Below are 25,007 nucleotides of genomic sequence, written 5' to 3'. Positions count from 1 at the left end.
AAAAACTAAGTAGCTCTGCTTCCCATTTAAGTCTATTAGTTAAATCTTATCCTAAACCTGTCTTTTTGAGGGATGCATTAAAGGTTTCATAATTTTTAAAACTTTTTTTTTAAATAAAACACACAGATATGTTAGTAAAAAATATATTGGGTTAAAAATTATCTAAAATATGTTATATGATTTTTAGAATAAATGAAGTATATAAAAGGAAATTATCATATTTCCATTAAGCAAAGACTAACACCATAATGATCATATTGCTAATTATTGCATATTTAACTTCAAAGGCTGGTGAACATATAATGGTTACAAGCAATCCATGCTATAACATTCTTCTCCAACTCTAAATGATCAGTTTCCTGTAATCTCATCAATAGATATAACAGCATCTACTATAATAAACACTTCTTTCATTGTTTAAACTATAACAAGTTACAAAGCTATTATCAAAGCCTTTAGAAATTTCCAAGCAGGAAGGTAATTATTTCCTAAAACTACTTAGACATGGAAAAACACAAAAATTCTAAACTTTTTTTTTTTTTAACATACTTTCACTTTTGGTCTTTCTTTCCTCTTAGGCAGTGCATGTGAAATATAAATTACCATGGGGGAGGAAAAGACAGCATCCCCAAAGAAGCAGGTTCTGACAATGATTAATGTGGAGCTGCCAAAGAATGTCTGGCAGCAAAAAGAAGCAATAGCTTATGTAACTGATAAAAAATTAGTAGGACCCTAATAACATATCTCCTTGGAACCTGAGATAGTGTATTTGATGAATTGTTTAAGCTAGACTGTATTCTTCTACCTATTTAAACCATGGAGGCAAAAATACGGAAGAAAAAAATTAGTTAACTTTTCTTATTCAAATTGGTTAATGGGTTGGTCAATTAATGGAATATACTGATTAACAGAAGTATTACACATATTGTTCAATTAAAAATTACAGTATATTTTTCATTAACACTATGCGGAATATCAGTTCATCTTTCCTCAAAGATGCTGAAGGCATTTCTGTATTTCAAGTTATTTATAAGCCATGGCAACAACTGCATAATTCTACTAATGTACAAAGTGTAAGAGCCTGGATTGAATTTCTATCCATCTTGTGACATACTTTAAAAGCAATTTTGTTGAATAAGTTTACAATGGTTGACTTACCATATAACACTTATAATAGGAGAGGACATAATATAGAAAAAAAATTCTGGGTATTTGATTTTTCTGACTATTTGATTCGCTCTTCTCTCTTTTTTTTTTCAGGGGGAGGTGTTTCCAAACAAATATAAACTTACAGATATCTAAACCTGTTAAATCTCGGAACAGATTTCTCAGCAAGATATTCTTCTCATTGAATTTCAATCAATATATTACAATGTGTTTCACTGGGCTACAGTTAAATGCTAAAATGCTAGACTGTGATATACTCAGTGACTACTTTGTGGAATACAAAGCATCCCCATCCACAGCTTGAACATCAGCTTTCATCAGAGCCACTACAAAGGCTCCTTTTAGAAGAACAATGGCTCTGAGCCCTGGTAAATATATCATGTCATTGCTTACAGTCTCCAGCCCCTTGTGGTAGGGAACTGACAATTCGAGATACTAGGTGGGTTTAGTAGTAGAGAATTTGTGGCCATAAAGTACTTGATTATCACAGGGAATGCCAAGCAGGTCGGCTATGGAGATATCAAAGAAAGAGGGAAGATAAGGACAAGATAAAGAAGACCAACAACAGGTGATAATGCAACAGACAAAGAAAACAAACTCAAAGTTAAAGAAGGTGAATAATCACAATAGAACCATTTATATCATTATTATCATTCAAATCAAGTTATCAAAACTAGGACCATACTCTACTATAATTGCTCTTCATTTCCACAATGCAAACCTACAAGGAATGCTTTCGTTTTGAACTTCCTGGACTTCTCTGATGCATCTGACATTATACATTGCTTCCTCTCAGTTGAAAATCCAGAAATCCTTCAAGGATTCTTCGTCCCTATCAGCCCTTTAAATATCTGGCATCTCTGAGCTCTATCCTGTTCTTCTTACTCTATTTATTTTTCTTTGATGATGATCCACTTTCATAATCTCACTTTTGTTTTTTCACCAGCATTAGTCTCCAGTATCCAATTGGTTGCTGGATAGCTTCAGGCAGCTATGTCTCAAATATCCCAAACTCAGGGAATTCAAAACAGAATTCATCATCCCCTCCTAACCCTTTTTCTTCATTCAATCTCAATGGATGAATTTGTTTCTCAGCTCAAAATAACATAATTCATCCAGTCACTAAAACTAGAAAACTAGACATGCTACCTTAGATCCTTCTTTGTCAATGCATCCATAAAACCTACCAATTTTGCCTCCTGCATGTTTCTTAATTCTGTTTCTCTTTCTCTGGGTCCCAACATCTCTCATTTAGATTGATATTTCCTTTTCTCTCTACTGCTGCTCGTTCCCTTCAGGTCTGCCCAATACAAGGGAGTAATAAAGAATGTATCTGAAATGAACGTCTGACTGCCATTCCCTCACTTGACACTGATCAATGGTTCCTCCTTCGCTTTATTCTAAAGCCCACATTTGTTGACATGATTACAAAGTCTTCGTAATTTGGTGCCTGCCCATATGACCGTTTTTGCCTCATACCTTTCCCTGCATTCAATTCCTATAGTAACTGTATAGGAACTGTAATTTCGTATTGTTCCCTTTATATACTGTGCCCTTCTGTGTTTTCATACATTCGTTCATGTTGTTCCTTTTGTCTAACAATCTCTACTCCCTCCCTTTCTCGTCTTGCCTCCCCCAACCTCAATTATTTATGTCTTGGCAAAGCTACTGCCTCCTCCAGAAAGTCTTTCTGAAAGTTCTGGGTTGGATAGTTCTTCTATTATTCTCTTACTTTGTGTGTCGCTTTCACTAAGCACACTATAAGTTCTTTAATAAACATAAGGAAAATCAATAAAGACATAAGAATAAAAATAATAAGCATGTGCCTGCATTCTCTGTGCCCCACCCTGGACCATGAGGCCTTTGAGAGCACAAATCATAAATCACTCATATTTGTAATCCCACCCACTAGCCCAGGACTGAGAACAGATGCTCAAGAAATATTCTGTTAAATAAAAGTGCCTGAGAAGAAAGAGAGTATACAACAATAAATCACGGAAAAGACAAAAGGCCTCCTTGTCACATTCCTTCATAATGGTCCTGAACCTGCTCATTTTGGGGCAGCTACATTGACTTCTTTAATTTTAGAGGGTTCTAGTTAAAAATAACTCCAAATAACCACTTTATTCCCTTCTAGCCAACAAAATTAATTCTAATGAGGAACTGTCCTGTTCTTGACTTCAAAAAAAGACTTCAGATCTCTTACTTTATCACCAAAGGTACGTTTCTAAAAAGATATGCCATGTGTAATCTCCATCAGGTAAATGGAAAATAAGGAGGGAGGACACAACCAAGTAGAAAATAAACTAAACTTGGCAGCACCATACCATTTATCACATGGAAAATTACTTACATGCAGAAGCAATACAGCAGCAAGAAAAGACTGTCCTTGGCAGTACCCAATGTCTTCGTCGTAGACAGAGTAGGCCTGAAGGAAAGAGAGAGAAGTCTCATAAACATTCACAGACTTTCACTTAGGGGTTAGCTCAGATCAGGCTGCTGCTTGTTCTTGTCCATGCACTGTCACCACAGTTTCTCTGGTCCTTCACCGTGAATGTGTGGGTCATGAGTACAGAGGCATCCCCAAAGAGGCAGCACCTTTCCTAAAGCAATTTTAGATGTCCCATTATCCCCAGGTTCATCTTCAGCATTTGGAATAAAGAGATGCTCAGAGCACCTAAATTAATTTTAAAAGATCCATGTGGTTTGTCATCAGGCAACTGAGATCACGGGAGGCAGGAGCTAAGGACGGGAGAAGGTGGGAAGTTCCTGAGTTGATGTGGGTTCTAGTGCACTCTATGGGGGAAATCTTAATGTTGCTGAATCTGTAGTGAGGATCCTCTAATCTAATAGACAAGATAATCACTTTCTATTGCCTTCTCAAACATTTTCTAAGCTACTCTCCCACTTTCCAGAAGGCTAAAGGGTAAAAATGACTCCTCCCATTTATCCCACTGGGGCAAAGCAGAAACATTTAGCTGGCATGTTTTACAGAATGGCTAAGAGAGTCTCACAGATGTTCTGGATTCACAATCTTTAACATCATTCTAACCAGGATGGCAGGTACAGAGCCAAAGAGGCCCATTCATAGCAAATCCAGTGCTCCTGGGGAAACAGCTGTCATACCATTTAATTCAGGGTTCATATTTATCTTCAGAGGAAAGGAAACAAGGTTGTATGCATAATATATACCACTTAGCACTTCAAACTGCTGGAGCATAACTTTTAAAGAAAATACTCATTAGAAGTTTTTAAGAAATTGACTCAGTTACTGTAGGCATGGTGTGCTGATCAAAGAGTAAAGAAATTAGTAAGCTTTTTCTGTAAAAGTCCAAAGAGTAAGTATTTTCACTTTTGAGGAACACATACATCTGTGGCATGTTTTGTGTTTTTTAAATATATTTTTATTGATTTCAGAGAGGAAAGAAGAGGGGGAGAGAGATAGAAACATCAATATGAGAGAGAATCATTGACTGGCTGCCTCCTGCATGCCCCGTACTGGGGATCGAGCCCACAACCCAGGCATGTGCCCTGACTGGGAATAGAACCAGTAACCTCCTGGTTCATAGGTTGATGCTCAACCATTGAGCCACGCTGGCTGGACTGTTTTTGTTTTTCAAACAACCCCTTAAAATATAAAAAACATTCGTAGCTCAAAGGAGGTACAAAAGCAAGTAGCATGGGCCACAGTTTACTGACCCATTCAGGTGCTCCTACATTTATTTCTAAAAGACAAACATCCCAGTTGTGCTGTTTGAGTCCTGGGCATGTATCCCCCCCATGTGCTGGGCTTCATCTTAGTGAGAGGATTTCCATTTAATGTCCAGGGCAATGTTTATCAAAGATAATCAGGAAGGGTTACCATAGGGAGACTAAGTGTGCTATCTCCCAAATGCCAAAGAAGTCACTTAGTGAGAGGATTTCCATTTAATGTCCAGGGCAATGATTATCAAAGATAATCAGGAAGGGTTGCCATAGGGAGGCTAAGTGTGCTATCTCCCAAATGCCAAAGAAGTCGAGTACAGGGTCTAGAGCAGTGGTTCTCAACCTTCCTAATGCCGTGACCCCTTAATACAGTTCCTCATGTTGTGGTGACCCCCAACCATAAAATTATTTTCATTGCTACTTCATAACTGTAATTTTGCTACTGTTATGAATCGTAAATATCTGATATGCAGGATGTATTTTCATTGTTACAAATTGAACATAATTAAAGCATAGTGATTAATCACAAAAACAATATGTAATTATATATGTGTTTTCCGATGGTCTTAGGCGACCCCTGTGAAAGGGTCGTTCGGCCCCCAAAGGGGTTGCGACCCACAGGTTGGCGACCCACAGGTTGAGAACCACTGGTCTAGAGCTCTTTTTTTACTTAAAAAGTTTTTACTGAAATATATAGCTTGTGTTCAATGAAATGCACACATTTTTATTGCACAATTCTTTGAGTTGGGTCATTTAGGTAACCCATCATTACAGAATATTTCCATCATTTCAGAATGTCCCTCAACACCTCTTTGCAGTCAAACCCAGGCAAGTAATGATCTGATTTGATCACAATATATCAATATTATTAGCTTGGCATTTTAAAAAGAATTTCATATAAATGGAATTATATAACATATACTCTTTTGTGCCTGGCTTCTTTTACTCAGCATAATGTTCCTGAAATTCTGTCATATTACTGCACGTATCAGTAGCCCATTCCTTTTTATTGCTGAATAGTATTCCACTGTATGAATATACCACAATTTGTTTATCAACTCTCTCATTGATTGAACATTTGTTGTTGTTTTTTCCCATTTTTTATTAGTATGAATAAGGTTGTTATGTATACACAAGGTTTTTTGGTGGATATAGGTTTTCATTTTCACTAGATAAATACCTAGAGTGGAGGTTCAGGGTTCAAATAATAAGTGAATGCTCAACTTGATAAGAAATGCCAAACTGTTTTCCAAAGTAGTGGTACAATGATTACAGCAATACAGCTAAGTAGGAGTACTCAGTGCTTCACATCCTTGTCCATACTTGATATTGCCATTCTCCTTCCTTTTATTAATTCCTGTGGTTCTGACTTGCATTTTCTTGATGGTTAATGATGTGGAGCATATCAAGTGCTTTTAGGCAATTAATACATATTCGTTTGTGACTGTCTTTTATTATTGATTCCTAAGATTTTGTTCAGTTTACAAACCCATTGTTAGACTGCATTGCCAGTATTTTCTCCCAGTCTGTGCCCTGCCTTTTCCTTTTTTTAATGGCATCTTTTGAAGTACTACTGTTCTCTTTTAACCTTCTTCTGCTAATGATGATATTATCAAACACTCTCCTAATGAGAGAAAAATTAGACCATGAAATCACTATCTAATGAATCTGAAAAGAGCTTTTCTTCATTATCATCAGTTGCCAGAGCTCTGGCGAATTTTAAAAATTAAAAGATAAATTAACATTCTTTTACTTTTTAAATGTTCTTTGCTTTATACAGTTATATTTCTGATTGCTTCATTTGTACTTTTACCCAGAGCTCATGGGTGTGTGTGTGTGTGTGTATGTGTGTATGTGTGTGTGTGTGTGTGTGTGTGTGGTGTATTTGGGTGTGTGTTAGGAGTTGGAAGAAGGATTGCAGACAGAGAACAGAGAAGGAGAACAAAGCTGAAGAAGAGGGAGAAGGTTCTAATACTATCCCTATTTGCAGCATTTCTGGTGGTGCTCCATCACTGCCTTTTTCATGAACACAGAATCCTGGGATTTGCTGATGACAGAGCATGTTGCATGAGTGATAAATAGATATTCAATGCTTCCCCTTCCCCATGAAAGATGTCTAAGTGGAGGATTCCTTAGATCTCTGGATCTCCAAAAGTCAATCATTTTTCATCAACGCTGATGTCACTTTGACAAATGTTGGATCCATCATTACATAAATATATTTAACATTTATTGAGAAGTGTGCTATTTATATGCTTCTTTGTGTTACAAGAGAAGTTCAATAAAAAAATCAAGGTTGCCCTGGCCAGTGTTTCACAATGGTTAGAGCATAACCCCTACACTAAAGGGTTGTCGGTTCAATTTCCAGTCAAGGGCACATACCTAGGTTGCAGGTTCGATCTCCAGCCCCAGTTGGGTACATGGGGGAGGCAACCAACTGATGTGTCTCTCTCACGTTGATGTTTCTCTCTCTCCCAGTCAAGGGCACATACCTAGGTTGCAGGTTTGATCTCCAGCCCCAGTTGGGTACATGTGGGAGGCAACCAATTGATGTGTCTCTCTCACGTTGATGTTTCTCTCTCTCTCCCCTCTCCCTCCCTCCCTTACACTCTATCTGAAAATCAATGTAAAAACTATTCTCGGATGAGGATTAACAAAACAACAACAAAAAGAATGAAATCAAGGTCCACCACTCATGAGAGATGGTATGAATTCAGCGAGTCCACAGACTATTCTCTCACCAGAGAGCTGAGGATAACAGTGCAAATCAGTCTGCATTTATCTTACTTTCCACTTGTTTTATAGTTTTGGGTTAGGTTAGTAGGAAAAATGACTTTTTCAGAGGCCACCTACTAAATTGATTTTATGATTCACAGTTTGAAACATAGTGTTCTAGCAAGTTCTTTTGCTTGGAGTTCTTCCAAGCACTGCTAGTCTAAGCCTTCTCCAACTGAACTAAAGTGAACCCTTTCCATCTACTCAAAACATGCCTCTCTTTGCACCAAACCTCTCCCCACTCCTCACTTTACTTGCTTCTCTGGCCAGACGCCTGTTCAGTCTGACTTTTAGATGACACTTGCAGGTGATAAATAAATGCTAAGTCTGATGGGAAATGAGATATTTACATAGTTACAAATGACCTTACACAAAGTACTTGTTAATTACAAAGAGAAACAAGTAACTTTATAGTGCAGAAGGCTGATAAATAACATCTTATTTATGTGATCAAAGTGAGCAGTCAGCAATAATGCAACAGTGTGCTCCCTGCGAGGAATAGGTCATCTCTTCTGTTAGTCCTGCCAAAGATATATAACCCAAATCCAACCGTGAGGAAACATCAGACAAACCCAAATGGGGGGACCAGTCTAGAAAATGACTGGCCTGTAATCTTCCAAAGTGCCAAGGTCAAGAAAGTGAAGGGAGGAGTGAGATGCTGTTTCAGACAGAAGGAAATCAAGGAGACATGACAACTAAATGAAATGTGCGATTCTGAACTAGCTCCTTTCCTGTAAAGAACATTATTTGGACAATTGGTCTAAAGCTTAGGCAGAAGCAATATATCAATGCTACATTCATGATTTCTAGGTTCTATTACAGTTATGTGGGAGAATATTCTTGCTTGTTAGAAAACACCCGAAAGTACTTGGGGGTCAGTGTGGCACCATAATGGCAAATCACTCTCAAATAGTGGAAAACACCAAACTCCAGTACTTACAACATTCCTGTAAGTTTGAGATTGTTTTAAAAATCTATAGACATGGAAATATACATATGTACATAGATTTGACAGAATCATTTTGTCTGTTGATTGTAATAATAAAATATTGAGGCTTTAAAAATGGTTATTAAGTTTGTCCTATATGCTGGTAAAAGCAGAGTATCTACATAAGCTGTGAAAATAGGTTCACTGACATGAAATAATCTAAATACTGGTGATGATAAACATAGAGGCTAGATGTACTCACTGATACTCACTCACAAAGCCATTTTCTTATCTAACAGAGCTGGCAAACTTCCTAGATGTAACTTTCCTTTTATATAACACTTCAAAAAAAAAGGCCCTTGGCAACAATTTAGAACTGAACTGATATACTTGTGTGGTTTTTTTTTTAAGAAGAAAATGTAAAATAAGTAGACTACCATAACCTTAAAAAAAATGCCTCTATTAAAAGTGAACTACTGTGTGATAATGGTAAATTACTCAGAGTATTTCTTTTACATTCTTGGACTTTTGATTTAAAAAATATAATACATAAAGGCTATCCTCAACAAAGTCTCTAAAATTAAGCAACAGCCCTGATCTTAGGAAATTATCCTGAATAATCTGTGTGAATAAAATTACTTTACAGAAGAAAAAAGTGATAGAAATAAAGAGCTCTTTCAGAGTTTCTATACATTAAACGTTATCTAAAATATCAGTATGATGACCATGAAAATATGTCTCCCAGATCTCCACCAATGGGGACGTAATTAGCGGAGGGTCTCCACTGCTGTGCTCTGAAACCCATCCTGCATTTGCACCTGAGCCACACTTCACATGGTTTGCTCCCAGCCAATGACTGAGCACAGCAAGAACACACAGGTAGGCCAGCTTTCGGCAGATGTGGAACCGCACAGGCAACTGTGGCTGAGGACTCCCCACTGGCCTTGCCAAACTTTCCTTCGAAGGACCCTACAGTCTCAGACACTTCCAGCCAACTTTCCTTCCTCTCTTCTTCCCTTGGGGTCAGACGAGCACTGGAGTCCATGCTCTCCTAGCTCTCCCCCGCCCTCCCCCGCCCACCCATTTTCTCTTATAGGCATTTCCCCTAAACATATTTCTTACATCTTTAATCCTGTGTTGGTTACAAGTTTCTTAGAAAACCTAGACTAACACTGTCAGTTTCATGAGTCAAGACCTCTGAGTTCATTATATTGACACTGTGTAACTAGTACTGCACTCTGCTCTCTGAGACAAAGAAAAAAGTCAGAGGTAGCCTCTTCCCTCAAAGACTGAAATGAAACTAATCAGGTGATGTTCAAAACATAAACCATGATAATGGTCTAAATTTCAGAAAGTATTTTTAATCTGTAAATCACTGTGGGTAGAAGTGGGTAGGACAAGCTTCACAAGGGAAGTGGGCAACCAAGATCTGGACAGATGGGGAGGAGGTGGAAAGCAATTCAGATTCACACCCTTCCCAGGTCTTTAAAAGATGCAGGAAGAGGTCTGGTTAAGGAGGAGGCTTTAGAGTTATAAAGATATTGCCAACTGCATAATAATTAGTAAACAGGAAACAGGTCCCCATAATTCCATAACTAATTCACTCAGAAATAACTGCGTGTTTATTGTTTAGGATATTGAAGGCATTTGAATCTAGAATAGAAATAGATCTCTATGTTGTAAAAATCCATAAATGCAGGAGGCGCCATAAGCAGCATTTTATTTGAAGGCTCCTTGTGCTATGTCTTTACAGGTTCATTTTGTTCTTCCTTTTTCTCTATTTTAAAAAGTAATCTAACTTCTTATCTTCCTCAAAGAGTAATGTTGTTTTTTCAAAAGTTGCTATAATCAAGCCCTTAGGGTAAACACTAATCCCTGTACTCTGATTTTAAACATTTTGTATCATCCTTAGAATCCCACCATTTCCTTTCTATATTCTATAGTCATGGTGTGATGGCTTCAATTAGCCTTTCAGTTGAAAGACCACAGGCTCCACAGAAACTACAAAGCTATTTCAAGGAAAGCTTACAGGACCAAGCATACAAAGGAAATTTTAAATTCTCCTCAGACATTCTCAAAAGCATTATAGATCGGTCATTCCCTTTCCAGGACTCCAGCTTCACAAACCTGACCTTTTCACGGCTACAGTTTCAGAAGAAAAATCCATTATTTAAAATAACATCCTATCTTCTTAGTTGAGCTCTGACTCAGAAAGTCTACCCTATTAATATGTATATTAAAGAGGACCACAAAATTTAAACACGAAGCTAATCCGTCATGAAGGACTTTAGTGATACTAACAAATATAAAATGTTTTTGAGATATTGTAAGCAAGAGTTAAGCATGAACACACACACACACACACACACACACACACACACACCCGCACCATGAAGCTTCTTTATATGTGTATGTATATATGTGTGAGTGTGCATTTGCTGTTTTGAATGGCTATAAACATTGTCCTTGGCAATGTAGCAGAATTAGACAATTCTTCTAAAATGGAAAATGTGAAATGGATGATTTAAAGGAAGGAATAGAACTAAGTAAAACTCTTACTCTGAGAGATTAAGATTTATCAGTATGCTAATCTGGTACCCTCGTTATCCCAATGTAAACAAAAGGATCATGAAAATTTCCCCACTCCCCTAGAAAAATCTGAAATTATTAACCAATTACTTGTGTACCAAAAAGTTTGAGGGGAACATTGTGAAAATTTGATCACTCCTATTTCTTCATGGGAGCTAAGTAATGTCTCAAAGAAGTGGAAATTTTGGGAAAAGTGGCCTGCAAGAATACTGAGAATATAAATGAGCAGAGATTTCAATAGTTTCCTAATGTCAAGGACACGGCTGAAGGAGGACCGACCAAAGAAGAAGATCTCTAGTAAATGCCTCAGGATTTTAGTCAAGATCCTGGAAAGGTCTCTATACAAGAAAAAGTCAAACCTGAATCAAAGAGTTCCCTCCCCCACCTCCCACAAATACTCCATCTTCCTACCAGAGGAACAACGAATCTACTCTGGAATAAACATCATCTAAACCTTTATAATTCTCATATAATCCAGAATTCTATTAAAAATAATCAAGCATGAAGAAAACATGAGAAAGTAAATAAAAATCAAAAGAAATAAGAATATATTCATAGGACATCAGGTATTGTACTTTAAATAAAATAATAAAAATAAGAACAGCCTGAACAGGGTGGCTCAGTGGCTGAGCGTTGACCTATGAATTGGGAGGTTACAGTTCTATTCCTGGTCAGGGCACATGCCTGGGTTGTGGACTCGATCCCTAGTGGAGGGCGTGCAGGAGGCAGCCAATCAATGATTCTCTCTAATCATTGATGTTTCTATCTCTCACCCTCTCCCTTCCTCTCTGAAATCAATGAAAACATATTTTTTTAAAAATAAGAGCAGATAGCAATGAAATAGAAAGCAAACATTTAATAAATAAAATCAACAAAGCCAAAGTTGACTCTTTGAAAAACTAATAAAATTAGCATAATATCAATTCAATGCAACACCAATCAAAATCTTCAAAGGTATTTTGTTCCCCCTCCAAAACTTCCAAGGTAATTTTAAAATATGAAACTACAAAGGACCAGATAGTAAAAACAATTTTGACGCAAAACAAAGTTGTAGGCCCAACAATACAAGATAACAAGACATTATAAAGCCACTATCATTATAATAGTGTGGTACTGGTGCAAAGATAGATAAATAGGTCAATGGAATAAAATGGTTCAGCAAAAAAACAAACAAACACACACACAAAAAAACAAACAAACAAAACACACACATAACAAAAACCCCAGAATTTTTAAGAGATATATGCACTCCCATGTTTATTTCACTATTATTCACAATAGCCAAGATATAGAAACAACCTAAGTGCCCATCAATGGATGAATGGATAACAAAATGTGGTGTATATACATACTTATTCAGCCAGAAAGGAGGATAACCTGCCATTTGAGACAACACGGAAGGACCTTGAGAACATTATGCTAAGTGAAATAAGTCAGACAGAAAAATGACAAATACTATATGATATCACCCATATGTGGAATCTTAAAAAAAAAGTCAAACTTGAAAACCAAGTGTGAAATGATGTTTACCAGGGAGTGGGGGTGGGGAGATTAAGATTGATATTCATGAAGGGTACAAATTCGCAATGAGTAGATATTAGCCATAGAGAGCTTATGCACAATATAATGAATATAGATAATAATATATTATTACAATCATGAAACTTGCTAATAAGACACAAAAAATTAATTATCCAACCACTAAAAAGATAAGATAATTATGTAATGTGATAGAGATGCTAAATATTGCTACAATGGCAATCATATTATAATACATAAATGTATCAAATTAAGACACTGTATACTTTAAATATACAGTGAGTATAATTATGTCAAACATATTCAGTAAAAAAAGAAAATAAATACAACTCCTGCCCCCACTCCCAAAAAAGAAAGAATGGCCCAGATACAAACCCACATATACATGGATCTGACTTATAAAAAGGATGCTATAGCAATACAGTAGGGGAAAGAATAGTTGTTTAAAAATAACTATGGATCAATTAGAGATACATATGGGGCGGGGGGTAATGAACCTTGACTTCTACCTCATAAAAAAAACCAACTCTAGATAGATCATAATTCCAATGTAAAAAGCAAGAGAATAAAATGTTTAGATACATCAGACATGACTTTGGATTAGACAAACACTTTTTAAACAGGACACCAAAACACTAACCATAAAATAAGTGATCAATAAAGTGGGCCTCACTTTTTTAATAGCTTCTATTCATCAAAAGATACCATTAATAAAGTGAAAGAGAAAGCCATAGAGAAGAATTCTCATCAAAAGAAGTTATCTAAAAGTAAGTCACTAAATGTATTCCATTTCAGGTGTTCCTGAAACACACACCCAAACACAACAGCAGAAAGCCAGGTAAATATTCAAAGTCAAATCACACTCCCTTATAGCTTCAGTATTGAGAGATAGAATACCTGACATAGGAATTCATCTTTTATATTTTAGGAAAATCTGTTATATTTTTTGAAAACAACATTAAGAATCATAGCAAATTGGAAGTAGAATAATCTTATCAGACCCCATATTCTAATGAGGAGCAAATCTGAAAAGTGGTTTTCCTCCAAATCTTAGATTTTCCTAGGGGAAGAATCGGGACCAGAACCAGATCTCCTGATGCTCAGTCCTTTAAACTGCACTAACCTGTCCCCCAACAGAAAACAGATTTTACATCATATGTAAATTAGAAAAGTGCTAAAGACACCTGGGATGGTATCACATTTTTCTTCCTTTGAAGGACACTATTTTAAAACATGTTATTGAAAGACAGGAAGGAGGAAGGGTGGAAGGGGAGCCCAAACCTTTACATTTTCAGAATCCTATGAATTCTACTATTATACCTCCAGTTCAAAATTTATGACAACATAAGAATCTTCGAACCATTTTGATTTCCTCCTACTGTGAAAATGATATTAAAAGGCAAAAGCTGAAATTGACAGGGCCATTAAAACATGACAGCAGATTTTTAACTGTGTTCCCTCTAACCTGACAGTTCAGGCCATTTCTCATCTCACCAGAGCCACAGAAAACTTCAGCTACAAAGTCAGACTCTTGTATCCTTGAAACCAGCATTGGTTTCAATACTTATTGTAATTGAAATTCTCTTAATTTCTGTCTCAATTTAAGAGCAGAGCATACTGTAACTCTCGTACAGGCCTAACGGGTAAGGAGTTGTCAGAAATAAATGAGGTAGTAAGTGTGAAAGCACTCTGTAAATGTGAAATTATTATAAGGCACATGGAGGCACTGTATTAAAAAAAGGTTTATACGGGTGTTGCTGATGTGAATAAGATGCACTATTCTTAGTGATACATCATTAGATGCTGATGCTGATCCTTTACAATCAGGAGTAAGACATGGATGTCTACTCTCACTGCTTCATTTTAACACTATAATAGAGGTTCTCGCCAGTGCGGTAAGACAGGAAAAAGAATAAGAAGAAAAAAAGAAATTGGTAAGAAGAAGCAAAACTGTCATTATTTAAAGATTATATAACAAAACGGCTGATTTTAGATCAATGTATTATGAATGTTTATTTGGTTTTGTGCAAGGTATCCAGAATGTAAACTCAAAGGTATACTGCTGAGTGTGTGAAGTATAATGTTGGATATTATTATAGAAATTAAAATGATAGAACAGGTAGGTTACACTCTGTGGCCTGAAAGTCACACACAATAGCTTTTGGGGACATGGGGTGGTCATAAAATGAAAGACTATGGTTCAAACTGAATGCAAAAAGCAAAGGAAATAGGATGTACAAACCTGAGAATACTCAATTCTATATTTTTCATAAGTATGCTGTGCAATTTGTGAGTTATCACTACCACCTGAGCTTCCCTTTATGAGCACTTGACTGCTAATTCATGGTAGGACTCCAGTGAATTTTGGTTTCTAAAACATTTTCTGATATGTTCATCTCTGCTCTCCTCCATTATCAAAGACTGTTATAAACTTATGTTTAAGTAATTCATATTTTAGTACAATATTACAACCCTCAGCAATTTATATTTACTATCTTGAATTTTGAAATGTTTTTTATATGGTTCCTTTGTTCTCTGCAATTTTTACAAAATTTAGTGCAATTTAGTCAGCAATTAAGGTATCTTAGCGCTACATTTTCATAATATTCTTTACCCAGAAACAGCTTTTAAAACTGTCTAATTGCCATGGACAGACAATAATGCAGTGAAGGTCTGGGGATGGGAACGGAGAGGGGAGGAGGGAGTTAATGGGGGAAAAAAAGGGAACATCTGTAATACTTTTTTTTTTTCATATGGTAAGAGTATATTTATTTTTTTTAATTTTTTTATTGCTTAAAGTATTACAAAGGGTATTACATATGTGTCCTTTTTTTCCCCGCCCTTGACAATCCCCTGGCCTCCCCTACCCCCCAGTGTCTTATTATAATACTTTCAACAATAAAAATAAATTTTTAAAACTAATTATGTTTCAAAATCTACATTGATAAAAATCTAGTAAAATGGCTACATAAGTGAGTTACTAATGAATATTTTTTAATGAGGTTGGATTATTAGCCTGCAATACCAAAGCAAGGGTTAGCAAGTATTTAAATTTACCAACTGTTTAACTTTTATCTTTGTGTTTAGTAATTTTTCAGATATTTCCCTCTAAATATTACATAATGAGGCAAATACTGTTTTTAGTACAATAGAGTAAAACTAAGTCAGAGGCTGCAAGCACATGGAGCCATCTGTTTAGTTATGTGAAAAAAATATCGAGCATCAATCAGAGAAAAATTGAAGGAAAAGTCACTGATAGGTTGAAAACATACTCAACGCTAAGGGGAAAATGTTGTTCTATATCCTGTAAACCAGGCCCTTCTAAATAAACTTAGAAACTGCATACATTTTGATATCTGCCTTACACAAGCCAGAAGCTAATTAGCCTGTAGAATTTCAAAACAGTTAGAAAATATTTTTAATAATTACCTTTTCCTGTTACAAGCATATAGTAAATACATTATACATTTTTTTTGTGGTGTTGGATGGTTTTGACATTTTTAAAACTAAAAGATGTATCACTTTCTAAAAATCAGTACAATCTCAGATTTTCAGTTATTTATGCGCTTCTAGTTCTGAATGATACATCCATATAAAAATAGATTTCTGATCAGTGTATATATTTATAATCCTCAAAAATGAGGCCATCAGGAGACAAGAAAAGACAATATAGACTAAACAAGACAGGAGTGAGCGGAGGGCTAACCCACAAACATGCAAGGATGAATTTACTGAAAGCTGAGCCCTTTGCACAATTAAATATCAATCCTGCTTGGTTAGCATATGCAGGCAAGTGTTTTTATAAGCACCATTTAAAAAACAGCAAATATACAATGATGTCGATATGTGAGTATACTTCGATTACCTACTGGCTCATCTCTGATGCTCAAAAGGCTAAATTTGATTATTCAGGAACTGGTTATCTAACTTACAAATTAGCCATAGTGTTTGCTTTTTCTCCATATTTTTACAAGATTTTTGGATAGTTCACTGTTTGTTAATCTCTATTGCAATGGTAGATGAGGATAATGCTGAGTATACCCATCACACATTGTAGGGCAACTTAAGTGTGAGGAAAGGGGCAACTTTGTTTAATGCTTTCATAATTTTGAGTCTTTGGCCTCGCTTAGCATCGACAATATGAGGAGTTAACTTCATATAATGACTAAAAAAGTCATTCTGCATTTCTGATATGACCTAGAGAAATGAATAATATTCTAATGAGTATTCTCCACTAACAGAGACAGAATATTTTGTACCCAAGCATATGTACTGAATGCTAGGAAACATATTTCTTCCAGGCCTACCACCCATGAGGGAAAAGAAAGATTTCAAAATGGGACATACAAACTGCACGAAGACGAACGCTGTGACAACACAGATTATATCAATAACAGGTGCTACAATACTTCTTAATCCTGCTTACTGTCAAAAAATTGAGACAACTATCACATTATCTTGTCAGAAGGGCAGAGAGATGGGGACTCCATTGAGCGTTTACTGCGGTGGCCTGAAGAGGACCTTCTGTTCCCTTTTGTTTGCAGCAGAGCCAAACTGAGGCTATACTGTGCCTCTTCCTCGCAAGTTGGCACTGAACACGCAGCCAAAAAGATACCTCAGGACCTAGGACTGAGGGTCTGGCAGTTTCCATGTAAAGCAGAGAACATGCACAGAGCACATAAGAAAGGAAGACGGTAAGAAATCTCAAACTCTTTCAGATGGGTTCCTGAAAGATAGTCTATAAAATCAATTAGAAAACCTGAGGCCGAGGGGCCTACCTTGCAGATCTTGTAGAGCGATTCCTGGCCATCTCCTCCTGTGTCTTTAAAGTAATCATGTGCAGGGAACGTCCGATGAATGTCTCGAGTGATAACACTCTCCTGGGCTGAGTCCTTAAAGAAAAAATTGAAATTTCTTTTTAATTATGAAAGCTAACACATATACATGGTAAAAGAAAATTCAAACAGCACATAAAAAGTATGCCCCTCCCATCAATGCCTTCCACCCAAGAACATAGTGTCTCTGGAATATTCCTTATCAGTACATGCAAATGTATTTCATTCTCTCTAAGAGCAGCTACTTAAAAGAATGAGGTACATTGGATATGGATATATCATTATTTATTTATGTATTTATTTATGTATGTATTTATTTATTTATTGAGAGAGAGAGGAAGGGAGATGGGGAGAGAGAGAGAGAGACAGAGACAGAGAGAGACGGAGAGAAATATTGATTGGTTGCTTCCCATATGCACCCTGACCGGGGATCGCACCCGCAACCTGGGCATGTGCCCTGACTGGGAATCAAACCCACAACCTTCCAAAGTATGAGATGATGCTCCGACCAATTGAGCCACACCAGCTAGGGCAGTGATGGCGAACCTATGACATGCGTGTCAGAGGTGACACGCAAACTCATTTTTTTGGTTGATTTTTCTTTGTTAAATGGCATTTAAATATATAAAATAAATATCAAAAATATAAATCTTTGTTTTACTATGGTTGCAAATATCAAAAAATTTCTATATGTGACACGGCACCAGAGTTAAGTTAGGGTTTTCAAAATGCTGACACGCCGAGCTCAAAAGGTTCGCCATCACAGAGCTAGGGCTATCATAACTTATTTAATATTCTCCTAATAATAACTGTTTTTGAATTTTTTCTACTTATATTACAAATAATATCACTAGAAACATTTTTATCCATATGTTCAAGAATAGGTTCGTAAAGGTGGAATTGCTAGGTCAAGGACATATATATTTCCTTCTTTAAAAAAAATATTCCCATTGATTTCAGAGAAGGGAGAGGGAGTGAGAGAGAGAAACATCAATGATGAGAGAGAATCATTGATCAGCTGCCTCCTGCATGCCCGCAACTGGGAACGGAGCCCGCAACCCTGGGAATGTGCCCTTGACTGGAATCGAACCCGAGACCCTTCAGTCTGCAGGCCAATGCTCTATCCACTGAGCCAAACCGGCTAGGGCATGTACTAGTATTTCCATTTTTGATAAAGTTGTTTTCCCTCCAGAGTTGTGCCCAATACATACAAACCGTAGGAAGAGTGCTTCTCCACACCCCACAATACCACCTGGTATCTACCTTTGTAATTTTGGACAATATAATAACTGAAAACTCAAACCACAGTAATTTAAAAAAGTAAAATATTATCAATCTTTCCCCCCTGCAAGGTTAATTCCCCAACTTATTCCAGAAAATAAAAAGCCCCAAAACTACTATATTAAGATGACAAATGCTTTTTAAAAGATATATATATATATACATATAGTTATTTTTTCCAGATTTAGAATCCAAAAGCTCCAAATTGAGTAAAATTCTAAGCCTTATGAAAAAATGATTAATGATTCACTTGATTTTATTTCATTTCTGTAAAGATGGTTAGTTTTATCTGTTTACATGTCAAGAAGATGTGTTGGGACAATGTCTAGCAACCCTGATAATGGAAATATTTCACATAATTTAAGGATACCTTAATGAATACCACAGAAAATTAAAAATATTTGTTTAATGTCTTGCTTCCATAAAGATTTGAACAAATCCCCTTTCAGTTTAAATCCAGGAAGGAAAAGAATGTTTAATATATGAGTTACTTTAATGAATGGTATTTCCCTTTGCTCTCTAGCTGAGACGTGCATAAAGGAAGTAGCTGTGTGGCTCCGAGTGAAGCCAGTGCCTTGTCTTGCTGCCTTTTTCATTTCAGCTGCTATTTCATGCTGGGTGGTAATTAGATCTTCTATCACATAGAGAAAGGACACGGACTGAAAAGTTCCACATTTTCTAGCAAACACCAAACATATTGCAAATCAGTCCAGAGAAAATTCTGATGGCTTACAGGAATGGAATGTTAGAGTTGAATAAAAATGAAACTTTAAAAAAATAGCATAACTTAAGAAAAAGCACAAATAGAAAGTTTATATTTATCAAGGTAAATACAGTTTCTACTGATAAAGAATACTTTAGGGTGAGGTGGGCATTGAACAAGGTGAATGAATATGAAGGTAATGTATAAAGAGAGTCACTATGAAATGTAAGTTTTACTTGGTCTGGTCTAGAGAAGAAGGAGGGAGTCTGGTACCAGGTAGAAGAAAGTTTTCACTGTCCAGGTGTTTTCCAAGAGAAGGGTTCTCTTTCCATACAGTAATCGTTTCCACTTACAAACTATTTGAAAAGATAACCAATGAAAATGTTATCACTACCGTTGCTGGACTATTTCAAGAGCAAACATATGCCGAGTGGATAACTCTTTTAGCAGCTTTCAAGATGTTAAAGAGAAAAATCATTGAACTATATTCCCTAGTAACTGCCTACTCATTTGGCATCATGCTGTGTTTAAATGGTACAAACAGTCTGATTAAGTAAAAGGGAAAGATCAGCAATTTCAAGAAAGTAATTTTGCTTAAGATTGAGTAATTTCTTTCTATGCATATGTGAATCTTCCTTGTTGTTTTTTTAAAGAGGCAAAAATCAAATGAAATTACAATTCATAAACTTTTCCTTACTTAATAAACTTTTCCTTTCTAGGGTTACCTTTAAATACTTTCTGCACTTGTGTGCTTCTAGAGCAGGGGTGGGCAAACTTTTTGACTCAAGGGCCACAATGGGTTCTTAAACTGGACCGGAGGGCCGGAACAAAAGCATGGATGGAGTGTTTGTGTGAACTAATATAAATTCAAAGTAAACATCATTACATAAAAGGGTACGGTCTTTTTTTTTTTTTTAGTTTTATTCATTTCAAACGGGCGGGATCCGGCCCGCGGGCCATAGTTTGCCCACGGCTGTTCTAGAGTTTTCTTCCTACATATTGATCTCAGTTTCTAAGGGAATAATTTCTGGAACTTCACTTTATAGACTAAATAACTATTGTTACATTGTTCATTGGAAGTAAAGGTCAAGATATACAGTAGACTCTTATAAATAGACTAAAATGAATGAAATTGTGTACTAGACTAGAAAAATAATCATTTTTTAAGCTAAAGCTAATTACCCATATTGTTGAGAGCAGGAACAGTATGTATATGTGTGTGTGTGTGTGTGTGTGTATATTTCAGGAATCCACACCTAATTCCCCAAATTCATTCACTCCCCCACCCATTCAACAAATATTAGAGACAGGGAGTCACCAAACCTAACTCTCAAAGAATGATAAAACAACTGTTCTCTTTGATATTCATTACTTTCTTTTTAGTCTTATTCAAATTATATTTGTCATTTTTACAAAAAGTAAAATGTATTGAGAGGACAAAAAAAGAGGCCAAATAATTCACCATCCTATGATAAAAGGGTAATATGCAAATAGACCGAACAGTGGAATGACTGGTTGTTATGACTTGCACTGACCACCAGGGGGCAGCTCCTGCATTGACTGTCTGCCCCCTGGTGGTCAGTGCTCGTCATAGTGACCAGTCATTCCACCGTTCGGTCTATTTGCATATTAGCCTTTTATGCCTGCAGGATCAGGCCAAAACCGGCTCTCCGCCATCCCAAGGGGTCCCAGATTGCAAGAGGGCACAGGCCAAGCCGAGGGACCCCACTGGTGCACAATAGGGACTGGGGAGGGACACGGGAGGTTGGCCAGCCAGGGAGGGATTGTGGGAGGGCTCCAGGGCATGTCCGGCCCTTCACTCTCAGTCCCAATCAGCTGGACCCCAGCAGCAAGCTAACCTATGGGTTGGAGCATCTGCCCCCTGGTGGTCAGTGCATGTCATAGGGAACAGTTGAGTGATCTTAGCATATCATTAGCATATTACGCTTTGATCTGTTGAATGGATGACCGTTGAGTGATCTTAGCATATCATTAGCATATTATGCTTTGATCTGTTGAATGGATGACCAGATGACCAGCTACTTAGCATATTAGGCTTTTATTATATAGGATGGCTAAAAACATTGTAGAGCACAACCAAAACTGATATGAGGTCATTTTCTTGGAGGGTCCCCATAAGAAGAGTCTCCTTAAGTCCTGCCAACCATGTTCAGAATGAAAAGAGGGAAGTCACTCCTTCATGAGCAGCTACTTCCCCCGTATCCAGAGACTGACAACTTGACCCAGCATTTACTTTCCTATAAATGCATCTCGCATTCTGATCCTCAGGCCATGATGGTGGATTACTGGCTTTTGGAGCAAGGTGAGCTCATTGGTTCTATTTCTGGCTACTCTACTTGATACCTACGAAATCTGACAACTTATTTAATCTCACTTAGCATTAGTTTCCTCATCTGTAAAATGGGATAACACCAAATTCATGTCGTTTAGAATAAAATAATGTGTATACAGTGCTTAGTACACTGCTTACTATAAACTGAGTACTAGAGAAAGAAAAAAATGAACATAATTATTATTCCCCCTTTCCTCAAGAATCACATTTAACTGTTTAAATATTTTGGTGAACATACATTTTAGACATCTTTCTGTATTTATACACACTAAATAATAAAGTAAATAACTGTTCTTTGGATATCATGAACATGATTATGAAACCAATTTTCTTAGAATTTTGAGCATGATGACATAATGCATACATGCCCTGTTCTGAATTTCTTGTCCTGTACGTTATGTGTCCTAAATTATCCTTGTTTCTATTAATCCATGAATAAAAGCAAGAGTGAACAATTATTTGAATAAAGTGATGTTTTTATCAACTGACAGACACTCTGGCTCCAGTCTTGCATATGTCCATGCAATAAAGAAAGACGTACACAAGCTCAGAAGGAGGATGGGAAGGATAGGGTAAAGTGGAAGCTAAATTTGCCAGAGCAGCTACCACTTTAGTATCATGACTTTAGCTTCAGAGGATCAAGCAAAGGATAAAGTCATAGTTATGGAGAGGGCAAATGCCATTGTCACGATTGTATGCTTCCCTTTTGGACTGTCACCACCAAGAATGTAACCTAGCTGGTAAACAAAGTCCTTAAGATGGTCCTCTATTGTGCCTAAGGAGGGGTCAGGTTAGGTCACACACAAAAGCTGACTCAGATCAGAAATTAGGAGTAGTGGGGAAAGATTTGGAAGAAAGTCTTAAAAGTTGAGTTTTATTCCCTCCACCCCCACCCCTGACACTACCACCAGATACATTTATACTTAGTTAACCTTTTAAGGATTTTCTTTAATTTCCAAACAACTAGATCATAATACTAAAAATCTTCAAAAAAGATGCTGATCTCCAGTGCAAAAAAAAATCTATGGTCCAACAGAGGACATAATTCAGCTGGCTGAAGATCAGACTAAAACCATCTCCAAGAGATATGATGAGAGCAGCTCGATTAACTTTTGATCATTGTAAGTGGGTTCAATTTAAAACTGTTATCAAGGGTATTACATGAGCTGTTCTTCCAATATAATGTATATACCCTCATAGTCTGTAATCCTCTTAATTCCTATTTGAAAAGAATCATCACTTACATGCTTGTTGTGAGCAAGAAATGAACACAGCATTCAAGTGTCATCAAGTATTAGGAAGACAAGTGTGGATGGCCATAGCCTAGTATTTTTTATGAAACAATTTCTGGGCTGTCAACAGCAGGAAAGGTATTTTAGTGAGGATGGCAGTTTTCACATGTGACCTTAGTGCCAGGTGAAGTGTAGAAGTAATGTCCTGATAAATGAACACCTTGACTGGACCTTGATTTGCTACATTTCTACAACAATGACAGCATCTTTTTTTTTTTTTTAATCAATCTCTATTGTCAAATCCATAGAAGAACTGCATTTTCACTTTTCATCTTCGACAAAATCATTTCAACTTTAGAAATCCCATGCCATCTTGTCAGTGTCACTAAAAATGCCAATGTAGAGCACGCCTGGCCACCGCCCGTCAGCAGATAAATGATTCAGAGCTTAAAACATTTGACCTTAGAACGTGCCTTCTATCTATCCTTCCTCCACAGGGATCCTCCTTTAGTTCTGTGTTGGAGCTAGATCTAGGGTAAACATCACAAACTGGTCAGCCTGCATGTCCCTGAAAGCAGATGGGTGTGCAGTGGTGGGTCTGATTGATTTGCCTTGATGTTTGCCAAAAATCCAAAGAGGCAGAGATGAAAGGAGAAAATGTAAAAGTGTATCCAGTTTCAAATGTGCTACTAAAATCAGGATCTGGAAACAGGAACACAGAAAGGTTGGATCACTGCCAGTCTTCCTTTCTTGAATATGGGGGGGGGGGAGAGGGGGAGTCATAGCATAAATGGGGTAATATGGAAGCAATAAAATTAATGCCAACTATCTCATATTGTGAGCAAGCTGCTCTGAGGGCATTGCACAAAGATGCTCCCAAATGTCTCAGAATCAAAGCCTGACATGAAGGTCAAAAACACAAGCCATATTCTGGTCTCACCTTCTAGGAAATCTCTTCAGGTAGAGTAGCAACAGTGAAGCCTAAGGGCAGGGAAAGGGAGGGGAGAGAGGGAAGTGTACTTACAAGACAAGTAAATATTCATGATAGATACCTTGATCCTGAAGCAAGTGCAGGACTGGAGTGGGAAAGGTTTAAATAGAACAAAGGATTCCTTTCGGACCCGGAAATTAAGAAGCATTGAAGCCCAGTCTGAATTTCACTGAGCTCCTAGGAAATCTAGGTCAGAGCTACAGATGACTCTCTATGATGACTATCTGGGGTTACCTTTAGACTCCAAATACACCTACCAGATGCATCTATGGCCATATTTGGACATGACCTCCTTCCCAGGGTTGCTGATCACTCATTGTCCCCAAATAAAGGTTCATTTGGGACACTTGACAGTATTGGAAATTCCTACCAATGGACAGTGATTGATAAACCCTCCAACACCTGTTAGAATGAGCACAATAACTATACTCCATACTGTTACTTTCCAAAGTGAGATGCATTTATAACTTTGCTTTATGATTTTTCTCAAAGCAGCCCTTTAAACCTTTTTGAAATAAACATTTTAACAACTCCATATTTACTACCCACTGTGTAAAAAGAACAAAACATTCATTTGTCCACAAAATTTTAAAGAATGTCTCTGATAACCAGCATTTGAAAAAACATGCCTATTTTTATCTCATTATTACATTTTATAATTTTATTAACTTTGACCATGTATATACCTCATTATTGTTTTTACAGGATGGATAATTTTTAATCGTTTTAGAAAGCTTTCTACCACTCCAATCACTTTAGATCTTTCTCTTTGAAATTCTTGGAGCTCATATTTTCTTTCTATTTGCTGCATAGTACAAATTCATTCATGTATTCAACAAATACTTTTCTGAGTACCTACTAAGAATCAGGCTCTGTTTTAGGTGCAGAAGATATCATTGTCAGCAAGAC

General features: G+C 36.8%; 1 protein-coding gene across 4 annotated transcripts in view; it reads right to left on the bottom strand.

Moving 5' to 3' along the window:
* Positions 1–25,007, bottom strand: part of RABGAP1L (RAB GTPase activating protein 1-like) — a 400,947-nt gene that overhangs the window by 162,064 nt on the left and 213,876 nt on the right. For all 4 annotated transcript variants that reach the window (XM_014540906.1, XM_014540905.1, XM_005867681.2 and 1 more), the window contains 2 exons: positions 17,482–17,595; positions 3,521–3,595 (listed from right to left, as the gene is read on the bottom strand). In XM_014540906.1, coding sequence (XP_014396392.1) covers positions 3,521–3,595; positions 17,482–17,595 — 189 coding nt within the window. The remainder of the gene's footprint in view (positions 1–3,520; positions 3,596–17,481; positions 17,596–25,007) is intronic.

This window comes from Myotis brandtii, unplaced genomic scaffold, assembly GCF_000412655.1.
Source record: "Myotis brandtii unplaced genomic scaffold, ASM41265v1 scaffold250, whole genome shotgun sequence".
NCBI classification, from domain to species: domain Eukaryota; kingdom Metazoa; phylum Chordata; class Mammalia; order Chiroptera; family Vespertilionidae; genus Myotis; species Myotis brandtii.
This window is presented reverse-complemented; position numbering and strand designations above follow the sequence as displayed.